Here is a 26442-nt window from a genome sequence, read left to right as displayed (position 1 = left end):
TTTTATTTTAACTGTCTGGCTCTCTCTTTCTTTTCCACACACAAACACGCAGGCACGTATACACACACACACACACACACACACACACACACACACACACACACACACACACACACACACACACACACACGCGCGCGCGCGCACGCACGCATGCACGCAGGGGCCAGTATATGCTCCAGCGGTCAGAATTATTGCCGAGTTGCCTTGCATTGTCAATTCTAGTCATTGAATTAATGCTGTCTCTAATTAACTACACGCTCATCCTCTTGCCTCTCTCTTTTCACTTTTTCCACACTCCTTTTTTTTTTTTTTTTTTGCTCCCCTTCCCCAGTCAGACTTTCCTCCAGGCTGCTGTGTAGTGGAGTGGTATGATTACTGCAGGCCCCTCACTAAGCTTTTTAATTAGCTTTGTGTACACATCAAGGCTATGGAGGGTGCCCCAAAAAGTCAAATGATACAGACTGGGTTCTCATCTTCTGGAGTGGGGACTGTGTGCTAGTAAGAATTTACGGTCCCATACTTTGCTTTGCGTTTGTGAAAAATAACCCGCAATTTATTCCATAGCTACTTCTCACAGGCCCAAATGTGTTTGAGTTAAAAAAAAAAGAATAAAAATAATGATTAGCAATAAGTTCATAAGACCACCACACGAGACCTCTCTAACTGGAGCCCTAAATCCTAACCATGTCCTTTTTTTCTTGCCTCGTCTTCTCTTTTTCTTTCTTAGCTTTTAAATGGCTACATTCCAGGGAGCACCCAGCCAAAAGACTAGAGCAGAGAAAGCCTTCACGCTAAACTAAAGTGACAGGGGAGGAGAGGGCGGATGCAATGGAACACTAGCCTACAACACATAGCCATATACAGTATAACACTTCATATACCAAAAACAAAAAAAAAGAAAATTGCATCCATACACCGGACAATGCAATTTGATGATTTGATATGAATGGCTGTGTTTAAAATATGCCTGCATTCTGCTGGATGTCTCTGCGTAGTATTAAATAACTCCACACTCAACCACAAAGTGCAATATAGCCCGAATCTGTTCAGCAAACAGTAAAAGACATTATCTTGGGTAAAACTATCATGTGTAGCTGAGTGCTGCTGGAACGGAGAACAATCGCTCAGTTTACTCGGTGAAGATAAAAATATAAAGGCTTACAACACAGAGACGTACAGTATATTATACAGATGCACGCTCATGGGTAAGCAGAGATGACATGTTCTCGAGAGGCCAGTGGTTATATAACGGTCAACACAAACAAAGCCAGAGTTTCTGGGGGAGCAAAGTGGAGCCAATAAATGTGATTTTATAGAGCCCAGCCGAAAATGTCTCGCTAGGAAGCTGTTTGGGAAAATCGCAGAAATATTTTTCCATTTGTTCTTATTTTTCATATTATTATTATTACATAAACAAAAGCTGATCTGCTAACTGGGCGCATGCAGGTTTGTTTCTGGCAAAAGTGCAAAAATGCCAATGATTTCAGGTTGCATATTTTGGAAGTACTATATGCAAATGCAATAATCTGTGCCAAACAAAATGATTTTTAAAATGAACAATAATATATGATTTAGCATCTTTAAAAGGCTGGTGTGAACAGCAGTGCTGTGCAGAAGCATTATGAGGAGACACAGGAAAAATACAGAACTGTACCATTATTCAAAAAATGTATCTGTATGCAGATGATTGGCTCAGCAGAAACGCGTACGGCAGGAAAGACTGCTGACAAACTGGCAACGGGTGGCCGTTCAGACTGGCTTTTATGCTGCCAGTGGCTGACGAGATGAAGATTCACAGGTGAGTAGGGGAGGCAGGTGTACTGATTAGGGAGACACGCAAAAGGTAACACGACAAAAGGGAGGGGCAATCCCTTGACCAAATAAAATTAAGTAAATTCAGTGTACCATTTTTTTCAGTGTAAAAAAAAAAAAAAAAAAAAACACACACCCTAGAACATATAGCTTGGGTCAAAATAGTTTGCCATTTTTGAAATGCAAGAAGCGAAAATTGTCACAATATATCATTTTATTTACATATTCTCATCTATCGCAGAGAGTATGTCTTTCACATTAGCGTGAATAAACATTTCAGATCTTCCTTAAACATAGCAATCGTAGTGAATAGTGTGCCAACGGGCTCACGAGAGGCAACCACCTCTCTGTCAGAGTGAACACGTAATTTTGCTCCCGTTATTTTAGATCTCAGTCCTGGACACAAAATCGAATCCTACATGTTTAATGTAGATTGCTCTGATATCATTGCTACTCACATGCCCCCAAATGTGCATCATATTTGGCAAATTTAATCTACTCAATTGTATTACATCCTTGGTTGATCTCAGCTATTCTCAACATTCCGAAGAGAATTCATAAAGACAACAATATTATTGCAATAACCTAGTGGAATAAAATAACTGACTGTATATATGGAGCACATTCCATAATGCCACTTCAAGATGAGCAAATCCACTTATGCTTAACAAAACAGCACAATATGAAGACTGAGAAGTCTTGGTTTTCCTTAAAATTACAAAGTCTGTGGGGTGGGGGGTGTTAATCAAGGTGATTGTGGTCATTTATATTTAGTGGCACAATATTTACCAAAAATAATCCTTTTACACTCGTCAAACAGATGTGACAAGAAATTTGAGTTTCGGAGAAAATCCTTTTTTTTTTTTTTTTTTTAAATTTACTGTATCAATGTGTTATCATTTAAAGCATTAACAACAGGGCTGGCCGGTTAAGGGATTGGGTGTCTTGATACATCAAGTGAGAAGGTAAACTTTGGCCTCTCATCAACATGCGACTGGACAGCTGCTTGCGTTTGCAAAATGCACATACAGGGGCACACACATACGCACGCACACACACACACACACACACACACACACACACACACACACACGAACACACACACACACACACACACGCACACACACACACACACACACACACACACATCCATACTCTCCTTACAGACATCCGTTTGCTGTTTTAGGATCAAATTAAGGTCGGAGGAATTTCACACTGATGGTAGACAGGAGTCACTTCACCTGCTGCAGTTTGTTCTAATGACAGATGAAAGACTGACTTAGCTTGATTAGATCTGGCCCCACATTCTCTGCGCAAAGGCGACTCTCAAAACATACAGTAATCTCGGCCACCACTGTCACAACCGCTCACACACTAAGACCCCAAGCCGTCCACTGTGACACAGATGATGAAATATCCGAATGCGCTCGCAGCATTTAGCCTCCATTCGGTGCCACTCGGCACACACCTTCGGATCATTACAAATTGCCCGTGGTGTTCCGTTTCGAACAACAGACATGCTTACTTTTGATGGTACCACTGAAAAAAACAACAACCTTGTTTACATAAACAGTTCACAGTATGGATGGGACACTACACGCACAGACACACATACACGATTAGAACGTAGTGTACTCTGTAGAGGCCCTTTAAACACACTTTGTGTCTGTATAAACAGAAAACTGCTCTAATGTTCTCTCTTGGCCCCTCTCTCATCACGCCAGAGGTGTCGGTTAATGGAAGATCCTGCATTAATGCAACGGCCGTGATGAAAAACAAAACATGAAATATTCAACAAAGAGCAGTTTGAATCACTAACACAAAAAAACACCAACGGCTAGCTGATCACATTCCATGGCAAAATTCTCTTCAACTCAGGAATGACCTGATTACTCAAATGTGATCTGAGATGAACTTTTATGTGCATAACAGCATATAGTTGCAGAAGTAATTGAGCGATGACATTGATTAGAATTATAACTTTATAAAACACCACGATGGATTTAAAATATTCTAATCAAGATGTCAGTAAATTGTGGACTTTCAGCTTTGATTTGAGACACTCCAGAAAACGATGCCATTTACTCATTAAAAATGACACATTTGACAGAAAATATCAATTTCTGAAAGTTAAAAAAAAAGATGCAAATATAAGTGTCAACTAATTATCAGTACTGTACTTGGATTTTAAAAAAAATCGTGCATGGTCGATCATCACCCAAATCAGATGCGTTGCCAGTACTGAAGAGTGGTTGCCTTCAGTTGCTGCTTGTTTTTGGAGGTCCTTGCCTTCATTTTTGATACTGCCACTGTTACTGTCTGTGGAGACGATATGGGTTACACATGCCATTATTTATCCGTTTTAGCCGTGTACTGCATTGTAAATAAGTGTTCAGCTTCCCTGCTATCGGTCTGTAAGGTGACCTAACAGCATATACACCCATCCGTCTGTTAACACAGACGGCCTGGGCAGCGAGCTATGCTCTGGGGCCCGTGGTGGCTGCATGTGGGGGATGCAGGGGCCTGTTGATGCAGCTGTCCCACTCCAGAGTAACATAAGACCTTATTAGAGTCCATTAGAGCACTTTGAATTCAATAAGAGATTGTCCAGTACATCCAAACATTCGCACAATTCACATGGCGTTAGGAAGGGAAAAAAGGTTGATTGGCTAAAGGGCTTGCTGTTGGCTACAAGGTGCTGTTTGCTAACATTATGCATTCGCATATACACAATAAAAGTCGAAGCATTCTTAACACGACATCAATCTCGTACTATGGATTTGATTTGACATGACAGTTATTTGCGTCATTATAGCGGACGTGCTTTTCGAATTATTCTAACGATATTTCAGCCATCACAGGTCATAACCTCGGTCAGAGGTGGATGTCTTTGTCTGGTCAATGTCTGTTTCTAAGCGTTATCAGAACACCCAAAACTCATGATAATCCTCATTTATCAGTGCAAAACAAGTATACATTTGTTTCCTCTATCTTTTGATGTTTTGTTAGGACAGGATGCCTGCATGATAAAGCATGAGGACAGTGAGTCTACCAGAAGTCCACTATCCCAGAAAAGATGTTCCCTTGGCCCCACCAGCAGGGGTTTTAACCCATGACACTCTCTTTGATCTTTAATTCACAATGAGCCGAGGTCTGGAAAGTGCATCAACATGGCAGCATTTGCAACCAGATATTATTTTAAAAAATGCAGATATTGTCTCCTATACTGCACAAGAAGAACATTACAGTCATTGTGGACAGCGAGGGAAGAAATGTCTGCTTGGAACATATTTTCATATTCCGGAGCAGAACATATAGAATGACATAAACCACTGCTGCCAGCCACATTGAAGACAGCTTGGGGTTTTATAGCACATGCTGTGTCTGCAAGCACTTTTGGCTTTGATTTGAAAAAAAAAAATGTAAACACATGCATAAACCAGAAGAGCATGAATTAAACAGGAAGTTGCCAGAAACCACTGATATGTGTAATCTTAGAGTTTCCATAACAATTTTCGAAAAAGCAGAGGTTGTCATGTTTATATATGGGATAGTGAGAAAAGAGGCAATGGGGAAGAATGGGGGCAGCATGATGTTTGAGTTCTGTTCAAAGACTCTGTGTTAGCTCTGGAAAATGATTGCTATCAATTGCTATGACGCTCCAATTTTGTTTCAGGGTGTCACAGTATGCTGTATCTGATTTTTAAATTATGCATTTGACTCGGAATAATAAGAAATGCATGCATTGTGGTAGCTAGTTGGAACATTATGAAACAGAAACTTTCTGTCGGTAACCTAGGTCATGATTATGTTTTTCAGAATTCATTGTTTTCGAACCCGTATACCTGAATTGTGTATTTTAAATGTTAAAGTTTTGTAGTGCCAAGGCTCGCTTGATGCAAAATCATCACCGTTACGTCACAAATCCTCTGTACTCACTTAGTCGCTTGGTCCCAATGGCAACATCACAACCAAAAATCAGAGACAGATTTCCTATAATGCATTCAAAATAAATTAAGAAATAAATGAAATCATGGTTGGCACGTCTCCTTCATAGTAGAAATTCTAGTCTTGAATCTCAAGCATTTTCCCCAAGCTGAAGTGGCTTCCTCTCACATGCGCGTGAATGAAGGTGAATGTTTTTTTTTTTCTGTGTGCCCTCTAATTGATTGATGAGTTTGTACCCCTATTACAAGTGGCTCTATCTCACCTGAGGCCATATTGAAGCCAAGTGGCCATCTAAAATGGATGGATAATTAAAACGAATATATTTAACAGTGGGTGGCATGGTGTTGAACTGGTTAGCATGTCCGCCTCACAGTACCGTGGGTTCGATTATGGCTCGGCCTTCCGGTGTGGGATTTTTATTTTCTGCCTGTGCCTGCGTGGGTTTTCTCCGGGTACTCCGGTTTTCTCCCACATTTCAAAAACATGCATTGCAGATTAATAGCACACTCTAAATTGTCCCTTGGTGTGAGTGTGAGCATGAAGAGTTGTTTGTCTATGTGTCCCCTGCAACTGGCTGTCAACCCGTTCAAGGTGTAACCCGCCTACTGCCTGAAGACAGTTGGGAGAGGCTCCAAGATAACCGCGAGGATAAACAGTTCGGATAATGGATGGATGGATATTTAACAATACAATATATTTGAAAACGACACGTAAAATGAAATGCAAGAACAAGTAAAAAAAAAATAGAAGGACCGTGGAGAACTGATACTTTTTACTCACATCGGTAAAAACTCAAGTTGAGGTCAAGTCGAAGAAAATCAGACCATGCACTCATTGCGTACTTTTGCTCCTGCAACCGACTGACAACTCACATCAGTCTTCTGCATATCATGCTTGATAATGTCGTAAGCAGACCATAGACCAAAATTAGACCAGGATAGCTGGAAACCACCTCCAGGGTATCAATACACATTCAGGGTGAAATTGAGTATCTCCAGACTTGATTTAATGCCGACTCACTCATGTCTCCTCCAACACCCACAACCACCACCACAGTTATTTCGTATTTTAGCATCCGTTCTCCAACCCTCTTCTTTCTTCTATGTTATCACTTCTTCTGGTTCTGATTCCCCCCAAGTTAATGATGTGACACAGAGCGGCTTACTCTCAAACTACCGTGTGCTGAACACCACAGCCAAGACCTGGATAACACATTATGCATGAATGGAAAAATAAATGTGTGACTGCTGATTCATCCACCCCCACTATGGTTTTCTTTGGTTCTTTTGAACTGCACACACAGAACACACACGCATCAACTTAAAACAAAGATTGGACATTTTATGTTATAAAGGTTCTGGGTTGACAGATATGGGGTGTGAAATTATGTTTGGTAAATGTGCATTTTAAGACATCCAATATTTCAATGACAAAAGGCAACGTGTGATTCAGGGAGGCCGGTTCAAGAATGCATAAAAGAAAATAAATGTTACATGGGAAAGTGACAGACACAATAAAACAGCAAATGATGAATGCGCGCAAGAGGGAAAAAAAAAACTGTCTTACTTTGGCAGGTGCTGCTCCTTTCTTCGTAGCCTGCGTTGCACAGACACTTTCCAATGGGCACGAGCCACTCGCCCTCTGTGCTGCAGTACATTCGCGGAGGTTCCTCTTCTTTTGAGTTATTGACGCATAAACCTTTCACCTCAACCAGTGACTGGGAGTCCACTGGCACCGTGTCAGGGAAGGAGGCCAGATTCTTCACTGTGTTTGGGCACTTTTTAAAGTAAACCCTCACAGAGACTAAAGCGACGCAGGCACCCACGTCCTGGAATGCCAGGTAGAAGCCCTTCTTGGTCAGGGGGCCCACTTCACGCACTTCAGTGTTGAGTTTGAGGATGCGGTCGCCAAGGTCCATTTGAGTGAAACTTTCATCCGCAGCTATGGTGTCAATCTTGGAGAATTGGTGTTCTCGGAAGTGACTACCTTGGTCGTCATCGGTCTCCAAGTAGAGAAGGTTGAAGGTCTCCTTGCATGTGCCCAGAACTAGTGGGATGGAGTTGCAGTCCCTCAGTGTGAACTTGAGTTCAACGTAGATCTTCTGGGCTGACTGACGAGGGATCCAGTTGGTGCGAAGCCAGTTGTTCTGGCTGTACTCCATTACGTTGCACACCTGGAAAGTCCGGATGGGTGTATAATGCTCATCCACCCCACTGATTTCCTCCCACTGCAAAAAAAAAAAAGGAAATGGATGGAAAGGGACAAGGGACAAAAGTAGGGGAAGACGAAGAGAAGCAAAAGATAGGCAAGTCGCAGAGGTAAATGCAGGGGAAAATTTGCAGGAAGGAAAGAGAAAGTAAGGAGAAGAAAGTATTTAAAGATAGAAACCGTTGAAGTAAAAGATCAGGAAAGAGAAGCAGGCAGAAGTTAAAGAATGAGAATGTGCCAGAAAAGTATTTGGGGTGAGTGGAAGAAGAAAGAAGGGAAGCATCAGAGAAGCAGAAATAAGGAAAAATAGGGAAGGATAATAGAGAGAAAAAAGAACGTTATTGCCATTCTGCAAGATTCACAGTTACGTTATTTCAATTCAGACACATCCATGCTGAAATCTAAACACTTAAGGGCGGAAAAATACCACTACCAGATCTATTATAGAACAGTGAATTGTAAACAAATTGGTCAATTATTCTAGAGATGAAAAAAAACATGATTAAAATCAGTACAAGTTACGAGATCATCATTTAAAAAAAAAATCTCGTAATGTTTTTTTCCGCCCCTTTTACTAACAGTTGATCTACAAGTGAGGACTGCAGTTTTTGGCTATCTACGTAACAGTAATGCCACTAATAGAAACGTGCGGTAACTACTACGAAAATAAAGAAGCTAGAAAGTATGGAGAGATTTCAGTGTATACCAGGAACGTTCATGGCTATCTTACATTTTCCCTCCACTGGAAGAAAGCGATGAGAGAGGAAAGGAGACAAGAAAGCGGGGTCATTCCTTTTGAATTCAGCACAGTGGGAAGACTCATTGATCATACGCTTTAGCTTCGCAGTTCAGGAAAACCAAAAGTGAATCAGAGAGATGACGAACGAGAAAACACCTGAAACACTGGGTTCATTGTGGTTACATGGACAGTCATTGGAATGATTGGGTCTAAAGGGGGGCTTTGTTCTCTTCTGGCGGAATAAAGAATGGATGGGAGCCTGGATGGGCAGTACTTTTGAGAAACAAAGAGAGAGACACACTTGATAAGTGGAAACAAAACTACCACTTTTGGACAAGTGTTACTTAAACTTAAACCCTTCACGCATTCACATATAGTTCACATAGAGTTCATGTGGCATGTTGAGGTGCACGCAGACTCAGCGGGCGCTTTAATGCGTGGACGCAGTATGGCAAGGTTTGAATGCTTCTGTTTGTTGCCACCGTGTGTGCCAATCATATCTTTAGAGTATTCAAGGACCTCTCGGGCTGAAGTATAGCCACTTTCTTTTCATCTCTTAGTAAAAGACCTCAAGTGAAAGTCTGGAGAGCTGGTGAGGGGACGCAAGCTCAAGTAGAGATTGCACCAAAGAGCAGAGCGATGGATGAAGGAGAGAGCACCACAAGCTACAAATAATGGCCCTTGAAATTCCACTGGTGTTTATCCTCCACTGTCGCAGTTTCACAGCATCACCTCATTCATCAGTGTAGTCTAAGTGCTCTATAGGTCGAACAAAAACAGGCAGAAGGAGGCATACTTGAGTGCTCTGGCTTAATAAAGTGAACATTTTATTGTTGTTGTTGTTTTTTTTTAACTTCAGGGAAACTTTAAGTAAAACTGTGTATATTGAGATGTCGTCAGACACTCGCCTGAAGTCAGCTAGGACAGGCTTCAACTCATTTGTGACTCTGAAGAGTATAAGACATCGTAAATGGATACGTGGGACTACAGCTAGTTTTTGGTCATGTGTATTTTTTTTTTTTCAATCAGAGGTCTTGCTTTTTCTGTTTTTTTTTTTTTTTTTTTTTTAAACTAATGAAGGTGAGTGGCGCAGAAAATGGATGCGTGAATGTTTAAATCCAAGTATCGGTGTTATTAGTTTTACTGCCTCATCTGTCCCGCCTCGGTCGTTCTGTTTCAGCCAATCAGTTACCAGCCTCCCGCAGTGTTCTACCCAGAGGTGTCTTTTCTGTATGGTAACTAATTAAGTCTATTTAGTGCCCCATTTGTAATTCAGTGGGTTTGGATCATTGATGTTTTGTGGCGCCATTCCCTGCCTTTGTTAATGTTGTTGCTGTTGAGCAACCTCCAACTGGGTCCCAAAGCGGCTCCTAAAGCCACAGCGACCCGGGTACCTGCAGACACAGTTGTCGGTCGTTGATTGGGAACTGTTCGGCGCCCAACACCGCTTGGAGGTCGTTCCCGAGTTGGGCTGTTACTGTTGTTGTTTATGTGTGAGAAAGTTCATTTCATTTTGCTTGGCGCTGCTTGCATCGTGACATGCCCTGTCTTTCTCATTTAAAAACTTTCTGCTCATTGAGATAATTTCCAATTTAGTTTAAACATGATTTGTCAATTCCTGGAAAATATCTATAAAACCGATTTACACGTAAATAGGCAGCTGATACAAAGCCAAGCGTGTCGGGCTTGTGCCTTGATCACAATTAAATCAAAACAGACAAATAAAAACTAAATTGCTTGCCTTGTCTATTTTTTTCTTCATTCATTATGAGAAAAGGGGACGCTATCAGAATCTCTGAGGTCACGTGCCAAGTATCGCACCGCGCCACACTATTTGAGAAGTGAAGTAGAAGAACACTATTACTAATTTAGTGTTTAAATGGCTGTAAAACACAAAAAGATTATTTAATAAGACCCATTCGGTGTCCAAAGTCTTTTCATTTACAGCAAAATGACATGCACGTAGGTATTAACCGTTCATCAACTGAATTGGTAAAAATGAAGGTTTAGAAGGTCAATAAGAAGCTCATCCAACAGCTGAGGAATCTCCAACCGTGGATACGGAGATGCTCTCTTCCCAAACTTGTCTCAATAATTAAAAGCAACAAGCGGACAAGTCTTTTGTTTATCACCTGGTGTGTGAAACTCCCCCTCCCTTTGGCTCCTAATTGACATACAACAACACGAGGACCCTACGCCGGTCCTTGTGACCTCTGCCCCCTGCCCCCCATGGTCACAGCTGGGCCACTGTTTGGCGTGATCTTGTCCTAGGTTTCTCTGATCTTTGCTGTAGGTGAAGCAACTTAAGGGACAGTAAAACGAGAGTGCAGTAACATGAGCTGTTAAAAGAAATTACACCCACGGCAAAAGGCACGTCTCAGCAGTTCACCAGTTCACCCGCTTCAAAGAAAGGTCAATGCGAGTTAACGGGCCAGTATGGGGGCCACTATAGGGTAACAATGCTTTTAGACCAAGACTTGAGGAAGCAAGATGGACATTAAGCATCCTGAATGAATTCAACAAGAATCATTGATGAAATTGGGTAGTGACCATAAACCTTGTGATGTTTGTGAGCATATTTGTATGTGAAGCCTATACTATAAACTTCACCCTATAAATAAAAGAATGCTTGTATAAAACATGCATTGGACTAATGGTGATTCCTGAGCAGTTAATGGTTTGATCATGGAATGTTTTTTTTTTTCCCCTCCACAGTAGGACAGGGCTGTCCACAACAAGTGTGGAGCCATCTTAAACTCTGGCCTCTGTAGGGGACACGGGGGTCACAGACACGACAACTGCTGCATATCAGTCAAAAGACATTTCTTCAGCCTATGTTTTCCAAAAGGAGCACACATGGCATGCTTCCTCTATTTGACTTTGCTGCCAATCTGATTTGGGGGTGAATTTTAAATGAGGAAAGATGTGAATGTGTGTCATGTTCGCAACACAGATGAGGTGGTGTAAATAAAGCCATGCTAGCGTCCGTTCGGGAAAGATTGTGTACAAGTTGTGATTATTACCGTATGAGACTTCTATGATGTGATGGGAAAAGACAGTTTTTGGCAGTCTTGTGGAGCTACAGAAACAATTACAAGGACGTCTTTTGTATTTAGCAGTCACATTGACTCGACACTCCTTTTTACTGATGCCAATATACCAAATGGCTTGCAGAGGAGGGAAAATATTGAGGAAAACTTTGATGAGACAGTTTATAATTTTTTTCCTTCAATAGGTAAAATCCGCACTGTAGAGAATCGATTTTTAAAAAAATTGTTTTAATAGTTTTATCCCCCAAACACATTCGAATCAATTTTGAAAACATATTTGAATGCAAAAATTACAAGTTGCAAACAAATGTCTGTGTCCATTCAAGTGCCTTTTAGAGGCAGAGTCTGGTGAGGTGACACGTGATCCGAGTGTGCGTCCGAGTGTTTGGACATGAGCGGTGGCATTACAAGTGTTCATTGTCTTTATTTGTTTTACTGTTTACCTGGCCTTTAACAGATGACTTAAAAGTGCATCGGCGAATGTGGTTCATCTTTGCCGCATGAGCATTACAGTTAGTAAGTGCATTGTAAAAACTCATTTAAAAAAAAAAGATAATAATTATAATTGGGAAAAAAAATGAAATAATGGGGGTCGAAATGTAAGATCATATAGTGAGGGAACACTGTTTTGTTTTTCATATAATCTTTGAATCATTTTCATCTGAATTGAACAACTTTCCAAGTGCTGATTTTGTTGGGCTGAAGCAGTAAATTAGATGGAAAGAAAACATTTCTGTTACATAAATTGTAACGGTTATCCTATATTTAAGTACTTTTTCTGAATGTCATATTTTTCAAGTAAAATGTGTCTGATCCATCCACTTATCCTGCTCCAGGTCACGGGGAATCTCCAGCCTAACCCAGCTTGACTGCGGATTTAACACAGAATACATCCAGGATTGTTTGCAATCGCACATCAAGAGAAATACAATTCAATCTAGCCTTCACTCAAAGCGGGAATTTATCTCATGCTGGGTGCACAAAAGTCAACCATGTGTACCAGTATGTTCGGCGTTTGCAGTTTAATGGCATGAATTTCAACTCCATTCATAAACTTCAACTTTTGCTCAAGTTTATGATCACGGGATATGCAAAGTTGTTGGCCAAAGCTAGAACGTCGTCGTATTCTCCACTGCTTTCCACGAAAAACAGACTTCACACTGTGTGTACCCATTAATTCTATTTGCATGTCCAGAGAGTGTCTGGGGTGTTGGTTTGTTGCTGAAGAATGCTTTCAGAGCACTCAAGAATGTAATCTGTAACTCTCTTTAGTCTTGTGGACGGCTAAGCTCCCAGGACACCGCTCCGCCATCAGCCTGCCTCCCAAACAGATAAGAGAATATCTGGATCACACACATTGGCATATACTAACACACAGACCCTCATCACTTCAGCCTGTCTACACTGTGAACATCCTGGGAGGCTGAACTCTTTAATTTGCTCTGACCGGAGCATGTTGTGTCTCAGTGGACCAATAGCCACCGCCTCACCGTCAATGTGAAGGAGTGTACGTGTGTGTCAGGGCTCGGTGCCACATTATGAGAAATCATTTGTGCGCAGCAGTGTCCCACGGCAGGCTGCTTATCGGAGCAAGTCACTAGATGACGTGAGTAATTACAGATGATTCACCTTGAGGACTTCATCATCAGCATTCTTTCCCTCCCTGTCTGTCTCTCATCCTGACTTTCTCTGTCTCTTCTCTTATCTTTTTTGTCCCTCATATCGATCAATCCCTGTCTTTTCGATAAAACTCACATTCAATAAGGACATTGCAGCAGTGGTACCCCTGCCTACGTTATTTATTTTCTTGTACGTCTCACTCCCAGTCGTGCAATGTAACAGAGTACAAATATGGCATTACGGTATTTAAGTAGAATTTTCACATAACGTCGCTGACGACACATAGTATCCATTATAGTCAATAATTCTTTCTTGTTGAGCACATTAGTACTTTACAGTCCTGTTTTTGCGGTGTTGTCTTTTTAAAAATCATACAATTACGTGTGGACTGTTGCTACTTTTAGAATCGTACAACTAAGATGATTGCCAGGCTAACGTGTGCGAGCTCATTTATTAACATGCAAAGCTGCACCACTGACGAAAACTAAACACTTTCAAAGTTCAACACCATACAAAACAATCAAGGTGGCCCGGTGTTTCAGTGGTTAGCGCGTCTACCTCACAGTGCAGAGGGTTCAATTTCAGCTCCGGCCTCACTGTGTGGAGTTTGCATGCTCTCCCCGGGCGTGCGTGGGTTTTCTCCGGGTACTCCGGTTTCCTCCCACATTACAGAACCATGCACGGCAGGCTGATTGAACACTCTAAATAGTCCCGAGGTGTGAGTGTGAGCGCGAATGGCTGTTCGTCTGTGTGTGCCCTGCGATTGGCTGGCAACCGATTCAGGGTGTCCCCTGCCTACTGCTCGAAGACAGCTGGGATAGGCTCCAGCACCCCCCGCGACCCTAGTGAGGATAAGCGGATTGGAAAATGGATGGATGGATGGATGGATTAAAAACAATCAATATTCTAACCATTCACTCTTTGAAATGTTTTCACTTCCGATAGTTGTCCAAGAATAGGACAAATTACTTTAAAAATAAACTACCAAAATCAGGGCCAAGCTATTACCATCATCGAATATATTAAAATTGACGTAGTACTTTAGTTTTACATCATCTCCAGCTGGCATGACATTGAAGAACCCGGTCCTACAGCTGCTCAAATGTCAAACAGCAACAATTGTACCCTCTCTCACATAGCTCTGCCTTAAAACATGCAGAGTGCCGTGAGATGCGTCCACAGAACTTCTGCTCTTCATACAATCCAAATAAAGCAAAACACAGGAGCAAATCTTTGATGCTCAGTGAATTGAGGTGTAACAAAAATTGTGGACATCATGCATGTTGCAATATGACGTCTAATTTTTTTGGTTGTTATTTAAGATTATTTTCAAAATTTCTGACTTAACAATTTTTATCCTATTCTAAAATATATGTTTTATTTTTGCATGCGTATAATTGTGGAATGTACTTTACTTTTCTCACTTAAACCAGAGTTTACATACATCGTTTTGGCCGACACCTTTCAAGCTTTTTCACTGTTTCAGACAATAAATATATTTTCAATATAAACTTTAAAAAATAATCAAATTAGAGCCTTTTACAGGGTGCCAGTCCCATATGCGACTGAGGAAAAACTTCTGGCAGCTCCTCTGAGCAAATGAGAGTTATTTTAAGTCACAGCCAAAAACACTTAATCAAGGAAAAATAAGAAAAATAAGTGCTCCTAAGTGTGTGTGTGAGTGTGTGTGTGTGTGTGTGTGTGTGTGCGTGCGCGTGATTATGCGAGTGCGCGGGCCAACCCTGAGGCACAGTAGTCTAACCAGTTAGACAAATAAACTGAGCAAGAACCCAGTGCCGAGACTTTGTAGTGGAGAAAGGCTGACAGATGAGCCTACAAATGTTTTTTTTTAAACCCCAAAAATAGTCGTGCGAATTCATTTTTAAAAGCACACTTTCGTGTGAAATTTGCATAATGCAATACCAACATTTTTGCTGCGGTTTGAAAAAAAAAAACTTTTCTGTGGATGCATGCACTGATTATTGTTTAGTATCCCAGCAAAGCTACAGTATATCACCACGCAGGTACGAGTCAGTTTTGTTTCTTACAATCCAAGCATTTCTATCAACACTTTATCGGCCATCACATTCTGAAATATTTTTTTAACAAAGAAAATGTGTCAAAGGGTATTATTTTATTATTAACAGGTAAAATCTTTTCACGGTACCTTTTCTTTTAATTCTGGATACTATGTAGGTATATGAATACATTGTATTATGACAATAATGATTTTAAATTTAACTGAGATTTTTTTCTAAACCACACCGCAACAAAAATAGGTCCGCTACCAGAAGTCATTGTGGAATATCCTCTAATATCAAATATTGGTTTATTCAATATAACACGTCAATTGCAGTGTTTTCATTAAAAAATAAATAAAGGGTGGTAAAATACCAGGTCAGTTTTGAATGCATATCGTGCCAGAAAGAGGTTAAGCATATTGCAAATTCCAGCAAAGATGCTTTTGTCCAAACAATCCAAAATCTCTTAATACCATAATCTTTCTTTTAATGAACACACACACACACACACACACACACACACACACACACACACATAATTACAGTAAACACCAATACAAACATATTCTCTTAAGCATCTTGACCATATGGCGAGTGCTGAATGTTTATACCCTTCAACCTGTGAGATGAAGAATGGACCAAAACGTCGAAACAAAAGTGGGTTAATCTACACTTGTTTTATTCGTCTGACATAAAAGAGAGAGAGCGAGACAGAGAGAGAGAGAGAGAGAGAGAGAGAGAGAGAGAGAGAGAGAGAGAGAGACAGAGAGAGAGTGAGAAAGAGAGACAGAGAGAGAGAGAGAGAGAGAGAGAGAGAGAGAGAGAGAGAGAGAGAGAGAGAGAGAGAGAGAGAGAACCTGTGGACATCAAGAAAAGAATCCTAGTCTGCATGCCGACATATCCCACACGAAATATCGTAATAGTGGAAATAACAGTAGCTCGTCAATGTCAGGAGGATCAGATGTCTAAGTTCACTGGAGACAGAGGATACTCACCCCGTGTGACGGGTAGGAAATCCATCCTAACTCTCCTTGGCTTGCTTTAGAATCTAACAGGTTCACTGTCGGGGTGAAGAGAGAAAACAAAGAACATATGAGTGTCTAGTCCTTGTTAGCCCCAATTAGCCCTTATCTAATCCCGCAGGACAGATCCCCGACCTCAAGCACTCTAGCGCTGATCATGCCACTGTTTACTCAGCTGCGACACAATACACATATTCTGTGCTTGGCAACAGTAAAGGCAGGGTTCCTAGTGTCACGCAAGCATACGAGCAGAAGTTGCTAGGCACAGATATCAGAAAAGAAAACATGCGCCAATGGGGGGAAAAAAGGGTTGTTTATGCTCATGTGAGTTTCTGACCCTATTGTGCCCGTTGTCAACCCCCGACACCATTTTATACATTTTTTGGGGGGGGGGGGGGAATTAGGCCACATGCAACAAACAAATAAAACAGATTGAAGTGCAATTCAGACATCTTGCTCGTAAATTTTTTCTGTATTGAGAAGACAGGTCTTCCTAATTCATGTTCAGATGCAAAATATACGAAAAGATCTATATTGACAAATAACATGAATGTGGTGGTAATCAAATGAACTGGCATCGCCACCCGCACCAATTGAAGAAAATAATGCTTAGGAAGGACAGAGGTGCTTGAATTCAGCAAGATTCTGTTTTCAAAACAAACCAAAAAAAAAAAACACCTTTTCCCAAAGTGAAAAAGTCGGCATTCAGTGTTCTTTTCCCAGAAGGACACTACAAAACAAATGTGAGAAAACTAGTGTGGGTGAGTTACAGTTCCAGAACTGTTCTGATTATTCATCCCAGGTTGACGGTGAGATGTGACGAGCAGTTTCTTGGCTGGAAAACACTCCGTTCTGTCAGCACTATTGGCAAAGTGGGGGGGATCAAACTTGACTGCAGACCAATTTTCATTTGCAATGATTATGTAGCAAGCATTTTATTTCTAATTTGTATTTACACAAATGGAAATATGTTCAAGTGAGCCAAGGAAAGAAATTTGCATTGACTCTGTGTTTTTTTTTTCAAGTTTCTCAGACATGACTTGAATAAAGGAGACCATCTGATCTAAATGCCGTTTCAGGGGTCTGCATTTTAAAATGTGTTGGCAAGAGGCATCCCGACAAACCTGACACACGTTCTATACACAAGCTGTCAACGTAGCGTGCCATGTAATTTCCATCTCAGGATTGCTGAGATGCAGGAAAAAGCCGTGCATACTGTGTCAGGAATATCCACACACTGCGCCTGGGATCTTAGCGACATCCACAAATAACTATTTAGTTGAAACTTGTATATATGAGATATATTTATTAGTTCCATTTTGATGCCCCCCCAAAAAAATAAGTTATGAGACTATTCTGCACTGTTGCGGGATTCACATTGGCCTCCTCTCTGAGTTTTTTTGTAAATAAAAGAAAATAATTGATAACTATATGGGAACTAAAGCAAGGAAATAATGTATGAGCAAGTAAAATCTTGGATTGCCCTCAGTAAATCCAAACATAAAAGTGAAGGGAAATGTCCCTAATGACATTTTAATACAGACTAAACATTTTCTTATGAATATCTAACCATTATTCCCTAACTGCAACCCTTTCAAAAATATGGCAAAATGTGATTTTTTTTTTTTTTTTGCTCCAAGCTATATTTTCAGCCCAGCACGTCTCTGCCGTGTTGGTGAAGTTGCTGCCAAATTTGACGATTTTGTGGCGGTGTCTCGTAGGTTTTTGTCCAAATTCGTGGAGCTCACATTGGCACGCGAACAAGTTTCTCGCATTACAGGAAAATTGTCCAATTTGAATATAACATTGAATCTGCTTACCTACAGTTTCATAGTACGTTACAGTGAGACGATCTCAATTTATGTCATCACACACAAGCAAATGCTATCTGTGCACAAATATATCAGTAAGTGAAGCCAGACCCAAACGATACCATACTTCTGTATGCAAATGCAGAATATACTGATGCTGAAGATGGTACAGTTTTGTCACAGTCGACACTCTGCTTTGTCAAACAAGATTTAGCCCACACAAGCAGCATTATGAAAGACGACTCTCCACTCTCGATGAGTTCATCTTGTGGTTTCACACTAGAAGAAAGCTCCATGTATCTCGTGGTGTACAAAACTGAATTTGGATCCACCTGAACTGTCGCCTCTTTGGGCCGCTCCATCAGTTGAGTGGCAGCAGACGCATTCTTATTGGAGTCTAATGAAGCTATCTGTTCATGTCAGATAATATAGCAGCTCAGCATCCAGGGCCATTGCTTCCAATTTACATTTCTCAATGAGGCGAACCCACCACTCAAATTGAGCCAAGCGGGGGGAATTTGAGAGCAGAAAATTAAACAGCTCTTATATCGCATGCGGAGGGGAAAAAAAAAAAAATCGCTCCATCCAGCTGCACCCGGCCGAGAATTCAGCACCAATAGTGGCTCAAATATAAACACTCAATTGGAGCACAGTTCCAGAAAAATACACACATTGACATCAAAATCCTCCTCAAAGTATGCCCTCTTGAAAACATGTTTGTTTATAGTATATGCACATAGTCAACATACGAAACATACGAAACATTCTAAAAAGACAAACAAAGACCTAGACGTGCCCACGAGCAGACAGAGCCAGGCCCCTCATTCATGTACGCACACTTAGCATGTTAGCATTACGCAGCCAGCCCATACCCGTGTGAGGGAGTGCATCAAACCGGGAAACGGTAGCATTTTTAGAAAACTGAGACAGACTGTATTTGAAATTTTTCAGAAGTTGAAACAGGTATTGATATATTGTACACGCCTTGGCTGTGATCATAAATTGACCCGTGTGTTGGTCAAACTGCTATTAGCAATCAAAAATATCTTTTTTTTCCCCCTTTGTTTTAATTTTTTTCTTCTACAGTAAGTCAGAAAAACAACAATCATGGACACCACTTGTTGACGCCTAGTGACATATTTGTAATATTCACTTCGCTATGTGTGCATTGTCAAGTTAATGATCTTAGCATTGATGTATTCGTCATGGAATTTCCTCTCATTATGTGGCACAAAATAACAAAATAATAACAGGAACTATTGGTGGACTCAGCTCAAAAGACATGAGTAATAGAATAGAATAGAATAGACAGATGCTCGGAATATATGCGCTACAGGCTAACGCAAAGAGCTTCGTCTTGCTATGGCGATGTGCATGTGCAGGTTGGCAGGCTGCAGTGCAGGCAAAGCAAAGCGACTTGTGTCTGTGTTAAAGGATGAAATGTTCACCTCCCATTATGAATAATTCAAGTGCAGAGTCGCTCTGTCTGATGTTACTGCTGCGTGCCCAACCCCTCTGGCCCCATTCTTCTTTCTTTCTTTTTCTTTTATCGTCACACGCCCTATACTTGTCATACACCTATACGTTCACAATAATAATGAAATAGAAATATATGGAGCACATGCACTACATAACTGTGGTTACCCACAAAATGACTTGTCTGTTATCTACAGTACATCCAATGTTCAACACTGTTTCTTGTCAGCGTCACTCGTGATTGGTTGTAACACATGAGATTGCGTGTTTTAGGTGAATGGATATTTTTGAAGGTGTCTGTTTTTTAGCATCTCTCCAAAAAAAAAAAAAAAAAAAGGTACCATAGCTGATAGATGATGAACTCGCTGCCCATCGGCCGCCTAAAAATTGCTGGTCCCAGGCCTCACAACACCCAGCAGCAAGGGCCAAATTCACACCAGCCGATACACTCGGACTCAACAGTAAAACGCAATGTTCAACGGAGGAGGGTGCGTGTATGTGTGTGTGTGTGTGTGTGTGTTCGTGTGGGGGTTTGGGGGTAGGGAGTCATAGTTGCTTCACGTTAAGGCAATACAAGGTGATATCCTCTAAATTACCCTCAATTACAATACATTTTAATCAGGAATAAAACAAGACCTGCATTACAGATTATGTTTTAAAAGTGTCGGACAATGTGATATTATTAAAGAAGATCAAATTAAATCAATATTTTAGGACATAATTAGGTATCACAATTCTAATGTATAAATAGGTTAAATGCATAACGATGGCAAGCTCAAATTTACAAAGTCATGTAAAAGTATTTGTTGACATTAAAATTAGAAGTTCAACACATTAAGGATGGGACAATTGCAAATTCACTTTGCCTTCAATCAATTTTCATAATGATACTATCATTACACGACTGAAAAAAACGTAGGTTAAACTGGCTGTTGCAATTTTTTAATAAAGTCACTGCAAACTTTTTTTCTGCAACTTAAAAGACATACAAACACACACACACTCACGTAGACGCACACACACACACGCGCGCACACACACACACACACACACACACACACACACACACACACACACACACACACACACACACACACACACACACACACACACACACACACACACACACTCAGCACTTGCAATGCTGAGTGCTCAACAAACAAAAACAAACAAACAAAAATAGAGAATGTGACAATCGTGAAACAGGGCACTCCCTCTTTTCGATTCATCCATTGATTATTTTCAGCTCATTTGAAAACATGCACGCTCGCACGGGCGCACCCACGCGCCCGCACAGCAACACGCGCGCACACACAAGCACACACGCACACGTTGAATATACAAGAACACACTAATGGAGAAATTTGCTTTAGAATGTGTTCTTCATCGAGTGATTCTAATTCAGCTCGATCTTGTGGCATAAAAAAATCTATAAAACATCATTTTGAGAGTTCCCCGCCCCAACCCAGATGTAATTATTTATTTATTAAAACTTTTTTTGGTTTGTTTGGTAAACTCACACTATATGTTAGTTTTATTTTAAAACTAAGCTAAAACCATTCAGGCTTAAAAAGTAAATAAAAGTAAATAAATAAATAACTTGAGTTGCACCTCCCAAAAAAGTTAACAAGAGTTAAACTCCTTCGCTTAATTCTGTGTACTGGCAATAAAATTAAAGGTATAAACGATTCTCGCGGTGACATGGTTTGCTGTCTCAGTCACGATGCAAACTCATCACACAACGTTTAGGTCTGTTTTTTTTCCTGATTGTTGATGTCCCACGTGAATAAGGGACAACATTAATTATATGTCAAACTTTTTGAAAAACTCCAAGTAAGTCAGTTTAGCCTGATGATCGAAACTCTTCAGGTCCATTTTTAAAACATGTTTTGCGGTGTTCGAAACCACATTCAGAGATTAAATTGACGGCCTCACAGCTGTCACTATCTTTCCCAACCGAATGGGTTCCAATGTATTTCCAATATTTTTTTTTAAAGTGCGTACACAGACATAAAGTAACATTATTGTGGTTGCTCGAAGTAAATATATTGAATGTAATCATTGTAGATTTGACAATATGACACGGTTGCACGTTAATTTATGCACGGCAACACTCGCAATTTATCCAGCAAGCGCGCACTCGTCTGCTTGTTGTTTTGATCTCTCTGCAAAATACAATTCCAAATAATATCTGCATGGCGTTAACGATGAAACCCAACAACTTTTTTTTTAAAGTTAGTATACAAAGGAGAACATGTGCGACTTTCACTTGTTTGCAGAGCAATATCAAGTGTTTAAACAGGTGACTACGTCCAGTGGACCACAACCTTCTCCTTCTGTCGTCTTTTCCACAGCCCCCACATACTATGGAATAGTGACAAAGATGGGGGAAATAGGAGTGACTCATTTCGAGTCATATGTACCGTTATTTGTTTTCGTATGATGAGTTAGAACGCTTTGGGACTATAGGCTATAAACTTCAGACGCGCGTTACGGAAGCACCAAACATAAATGACAGATAATTTGGGCGATGTGTGTCAAAACACAAAGGACAGAGATTTGCGAGTATTTACGCAAATGTGGTTTTCATATTGTTTACTTCTTAAAAATAGGAGCGCCCAGACTGCAAATTTTACGTGGCTTCGTTGAACAGAACAGATCAGCGAACCATGTAGTTTCTTTTGAGCTTTTTTTTCCACCGCCGCGGTATAACTGCGATGTCTTGGCAACATGTCTGGTCGGCAATTCGTACATTCTCCCCCATTCAAGCATTTAATCCTTATTGGAGCGATAATCCGAAATTACGGAACTCTGTCGTGTTTGTGTCTATTGTCACGTTTCAGTGTGTACAGCGTTCAGCGAGAAATACAGATGGATGTATACTAACATTCCATATGACAGACAGTAAGTACATCACCGATTCTATTGTTGTGTTTTTGGTTGGAATTACAACAATTTGGACAAATCGGCCACCAGCGCAAAACACCAGGCAAAGAAGTGAAGCACGCACGCACGCACACTAAAGAGCACATGGACAAAGAAAAAGAAGGCAGACTTTTTGCTTACCTTCATTTGGAGGGTAAACGATGGTGAAAGCTGGAAGCACGAGAGACAGTAAAAGAGGTAACATGAAAAACTGCGATCGCGAATTGCAATCCATGGCGGTGCATCAGAGGTGCATAACTCCATGAAGCCACTGACTGGTCTGAGAGCTTCGAGTACACGCGCGGCTCTCTCCCACTCTACAAACCCATGCCGACGCTTTTCCGCAGGGTCCTACAGAGTCGGTATGAGAACGCAGTAGAAAAAGAGAGGGAGAGAGAGAGCAGATACTGGTCAATTTCAACGTACCGGTCAGTCTAGATCAGGTTACTGCAACATGCACAGTTGACTGAATAAAAAAATTGGCAAATCTGTTTGACTCACAAATTAAGGTCGACACTCATTAAAACTGCAGTTTGCATTCATGAAACCATTAAACCGTAATAAATAAAATTGTTGGCATTTTATTGCAAAGGACGAATTTGACAGTTTCTGAACAAAGAGAAGGGAAAAAAAGACATTTACACCACTTCATTTAAACACAGACGTATGATGAAACAGTATGCAGCGAAAGCAAAGGAAAATTTATGGACAGACAGAATTAACCATTGTCCGTCAAGCTACTCCTATTTTCTAGGTTTTGCCTGCCTATGGTGCACCACAATTTTACAAGTATCAGTTTTTTTTTCATTTCTAATTTACTGCACAAATTAATTGGATTAAAGTCAATGATTGATGGTATACACTTGACTGCTGCCGTTCAAGCACTGGTGCTATTTCACAAGTCCTACAAATGGCAGTAATGCACGTTTCAAAATTTCTTTTCACAGAGTTCAACAGAAACCCGAAAAAGGTGAAGAAGTTGCAGCCACGCCTCTAGGGCTCGGAACTACAATACAGTGTGGTACCCCAATTCAAAAATGTAACTCGTTTCCTGACTCTGTTCACGAACCAAATGGTTTGTGAATCGATGTAATGGTTCCCATTGAAATGAAAGGAAATGCAATTAATTGGTTCCATCCCTATAAATAAGTTGTATTCACTTTGGATTTGTCTGTGTGTAGCTAAAAATAAGTATAGTATATAAAAAAGTTAAAACACACTTTGTTGAAATAATATGGTTCACTAGCAAATAATTGTGCCAAGTCTGAGCCTTTTCGCACATGGCGTTGTATGCTTGGGCAACCGTGATGCAATGCGGGATCTAATGGCCATTTTGGTCGAATGGCATCCATGATAAATGGAAAAAAAGTTGTGTAGATGCACACTGAAAGGCGGTTTAAAATGTAAGAAAGGGGAGGGGATTTTTGCAATGAAACATTGGACCAGGAAGCTCTGCTAACACTATCATATTGACAGACGTTCACCTCTCATGGGGCGGCTAACATTCACGGGCAGGCACCGGTGTCTCTGATCCTGCGGCTCCTCCTTCGGTGTAGGGAGTGCCGTTGAGGGCCCAGGACTTCTTTGCATCCACCAAGGATAACTGTTTTTTTTTTTGTTTGTTTGTTTGTTTGTTTTTTAAACTTGACAAAGTGTTGGTATTCCAGCTCTGGCCTTTCCTGTGTGGAGTTTCCATGGTGTCCCCGTGCCTACATGGGTTTTCGCCGGGTACTGTGATTTTCTCCCACATTCCAAAAACATGCATTGCTGGTTAATGGAACACTCTAAATTTAAACCCTTGCGCTGAAGAAAACCCAGCAATGGTCAATGAAGTTGCTTGTAATTAACAAGAGTGGAATTTGTCGAAAGCTCCTGTAAGAATGTCCTTTGGACAAATAAGACATAGCTGATCTTTTTTGGCAAGTCACACAAGCTCTTCATTTACTGGTGACAAAATTAAGCATACAAAGAAAATAAGACTGAAAGTCTGGTGAATACATGGAGGAGGCTTGGATACATTCTGGGGCTGCTTTGTTGCATCTGATACAGAGGATCTCGAATCTGTGCATGGTACAATTAAATGTCAAGACCAAGACCAAGGAATCCTGGAGCTAAATGTGCTGCCCAGTGTCAAAAAGCCCATGCGTCCATAAGTATCTTAAAACAACCAAAAGTGGCCTTCGATAAGCCTTGATATAAAGCCTATTAAACATCTGTGGAAGGAGGCGAAACATACAGTTTGGAGAAGTCTGAAAAGTGGAAGAATGCAGGTGCCTAACTGTGATTGAGTTGCTGTGATCGCCTCAAAACGAAATATGAAGTTAACAAAAATGTTGTTCCAGTCTGGGTTTATATGTTGTCATTGTGTTTTAGTTGTTGTTGTTGGGTTTTTTTGTTGTTTGTGTTTTAACAAATCTATGAGACCAAAAAAGGTTCTGGTGTTCATATGTTAATTTACTGTATTTCTAAAGAGTTTTTATTAAATTTGTCAGGTTTCAAATTATCTCTGAGTCCTTTTTTGGGGGGGGTTCCCCTCGACAAGAGCATCACCAAGAGTATACACATAACACCCACTATAATGTAGTGTGTTTGAGTGCGTCTGTTTGTGTGTGTGTGTGTGTGTGTGTGTGTGTGTGTGTGTGTGTGTGTGTGTGTGTGTGTGTGTGTGTACAGTCATTCCACTCACTGTGAAAATCCCCATTTTTTTCCCTCAGTCCTAAAGTCAAGGTTTTCAGTCTGGCTGGAGTTTTCCCAAAAGCGTGTTTTATTGTCTGACATTTTTAGTGACCAAAGTTACTTGTCGACAGCGGAAAAAAACCACAGAGAAAAAAAAAACATGGAAAAGGAAAATACATTTTTGCGAAAATGGGTTAACACGCTTGTTTCATGAGTAAATACTAAATGTATGACAAAACAGATGGTGGTGCATACATCATGCACTCCAATCCAACTGGGAGCAAAAAAATAAATAAAATAAAATAAATAAATACACAACAATCATTGCCATTAAAAGTACAAGTAAAAACAAGCGTTACTTAAGAAATATTTAGAAGTGACGAGGTGGAAAGATTAGCAAATAATCAACAACAATCCAAAATTAAACTGGTTTAACGATGAACATATGAAGCTAAAAGTAAAAGTACCCATCTTCTTGTCTACAGTACATGAAAACTCCTGTATTTGACAGCTTTCTTTTTGAAGTTCAAATGTTCAGAAATAAGCTTGATTGGGTGGAAAATGAATAAGCTAAGCATTGACCTTGAGTGATTTGGACTTGAAGCAATAAACAAAACATACCAAAATGATTCAGGAAAATCCCTGTAAATTTTCGATGTTGCGGTATCGTCCAATTTGTCTTCGTCTTAAGTCTTCCTTTGGCCTAACAAAATGTTCTTGTGTTTCAAAAAGGCACTTTATAGAAAGACCTTTGGCACTGACGGGGATATTTAAACATTTCTACGGTTATAATATACTGTATTGTAAATCAAATGTAGAGAATAGGACCAAACGATGGTGGTTTGAAGAGGATACATCCAATCTACACAACCGTGCAGGCGAAATCTTTTGGCATTGAGGGATATGATATCCTACTGTGTGCATGTTTCCGCGAGGGCCATTAGGGGCCCCTGACACCACTAGACTTGATCCGCAGCAAAAGCCTGCACGGACAGTGTAACGTCAGGGTCTGTGCAGGGACACCAGCTGTTGTGGTGGGGGGTTGACGGCTGCAAAGGCATTTGACGTATGGACAAAGTTAGAGGAGACAGCAACTAACAACACAGTTACTCGCCCAGATTCTTGGAAACAGCG

The 26442-nt window shown here is 40.6% G+C and overlaps 1 protein-coding gene across 7 annotated transcripts in view; it reads right to left on the bottom strand.

Annotated features, from left to right (window-relative positions):
* epha3 (eph receptor A3) overlaps positions 1–22960 on the bottom strand; it is a 91935-nt gene extending 68975 nt beyond the window's left edge. For 4 of the 7 annotated variants that reach the window (XM_019882435.1, XM_019882437.1, XM_019882440.1 and 1 more), the window contains exons 1-4: positions 22774–22960; positions 16394–16458; positions 8699–8710; positions 7327–7987 (exon numbers count right to left, since the gene is read on the bottom strand). In XM_019882435.1, coding sequence (XP_019737994.1) covers positions 7327–7987; positions 8699–8710; positions 16394–16458; positions 22774–22867 — 832 coding nt within the window. In that variant the 5' untranslated portion in view covers positions 22868–22960. The remainder of the gene's footprint in view (positions 1–7326; positions 7988–8698; positions 8711–16393; positions 16459–22773) is intronic. The other 3 variants (XM_019882438.1, XM_019882439.1, XM_019882442.1) reach the window with 1 other exon arrangement.
* Positions 22961–26442: the final 3482 nt, after the last annotated feature.

Source organism: Hippocampus comes, unplaced genomic scaffold, assembly GCF_001891065.2.
Source record: "Hippocampus comes isolate QL1 unplaced genomic scaffold, H_comes_QL1_v1.1 scaffold111, whole genome shotgun sequence".
NCBI lineage: Eukaryota > Metazoa > Chordata > Actinopteri > Syngnathiformes > Syngnathidae > Hippocampus > Hippocampus comes.
The sequence above is the reverse complement of the archived record's forward strand: the minus strand, read 5'-3'. Positions and strand labels throughout refer to the sequence as shown.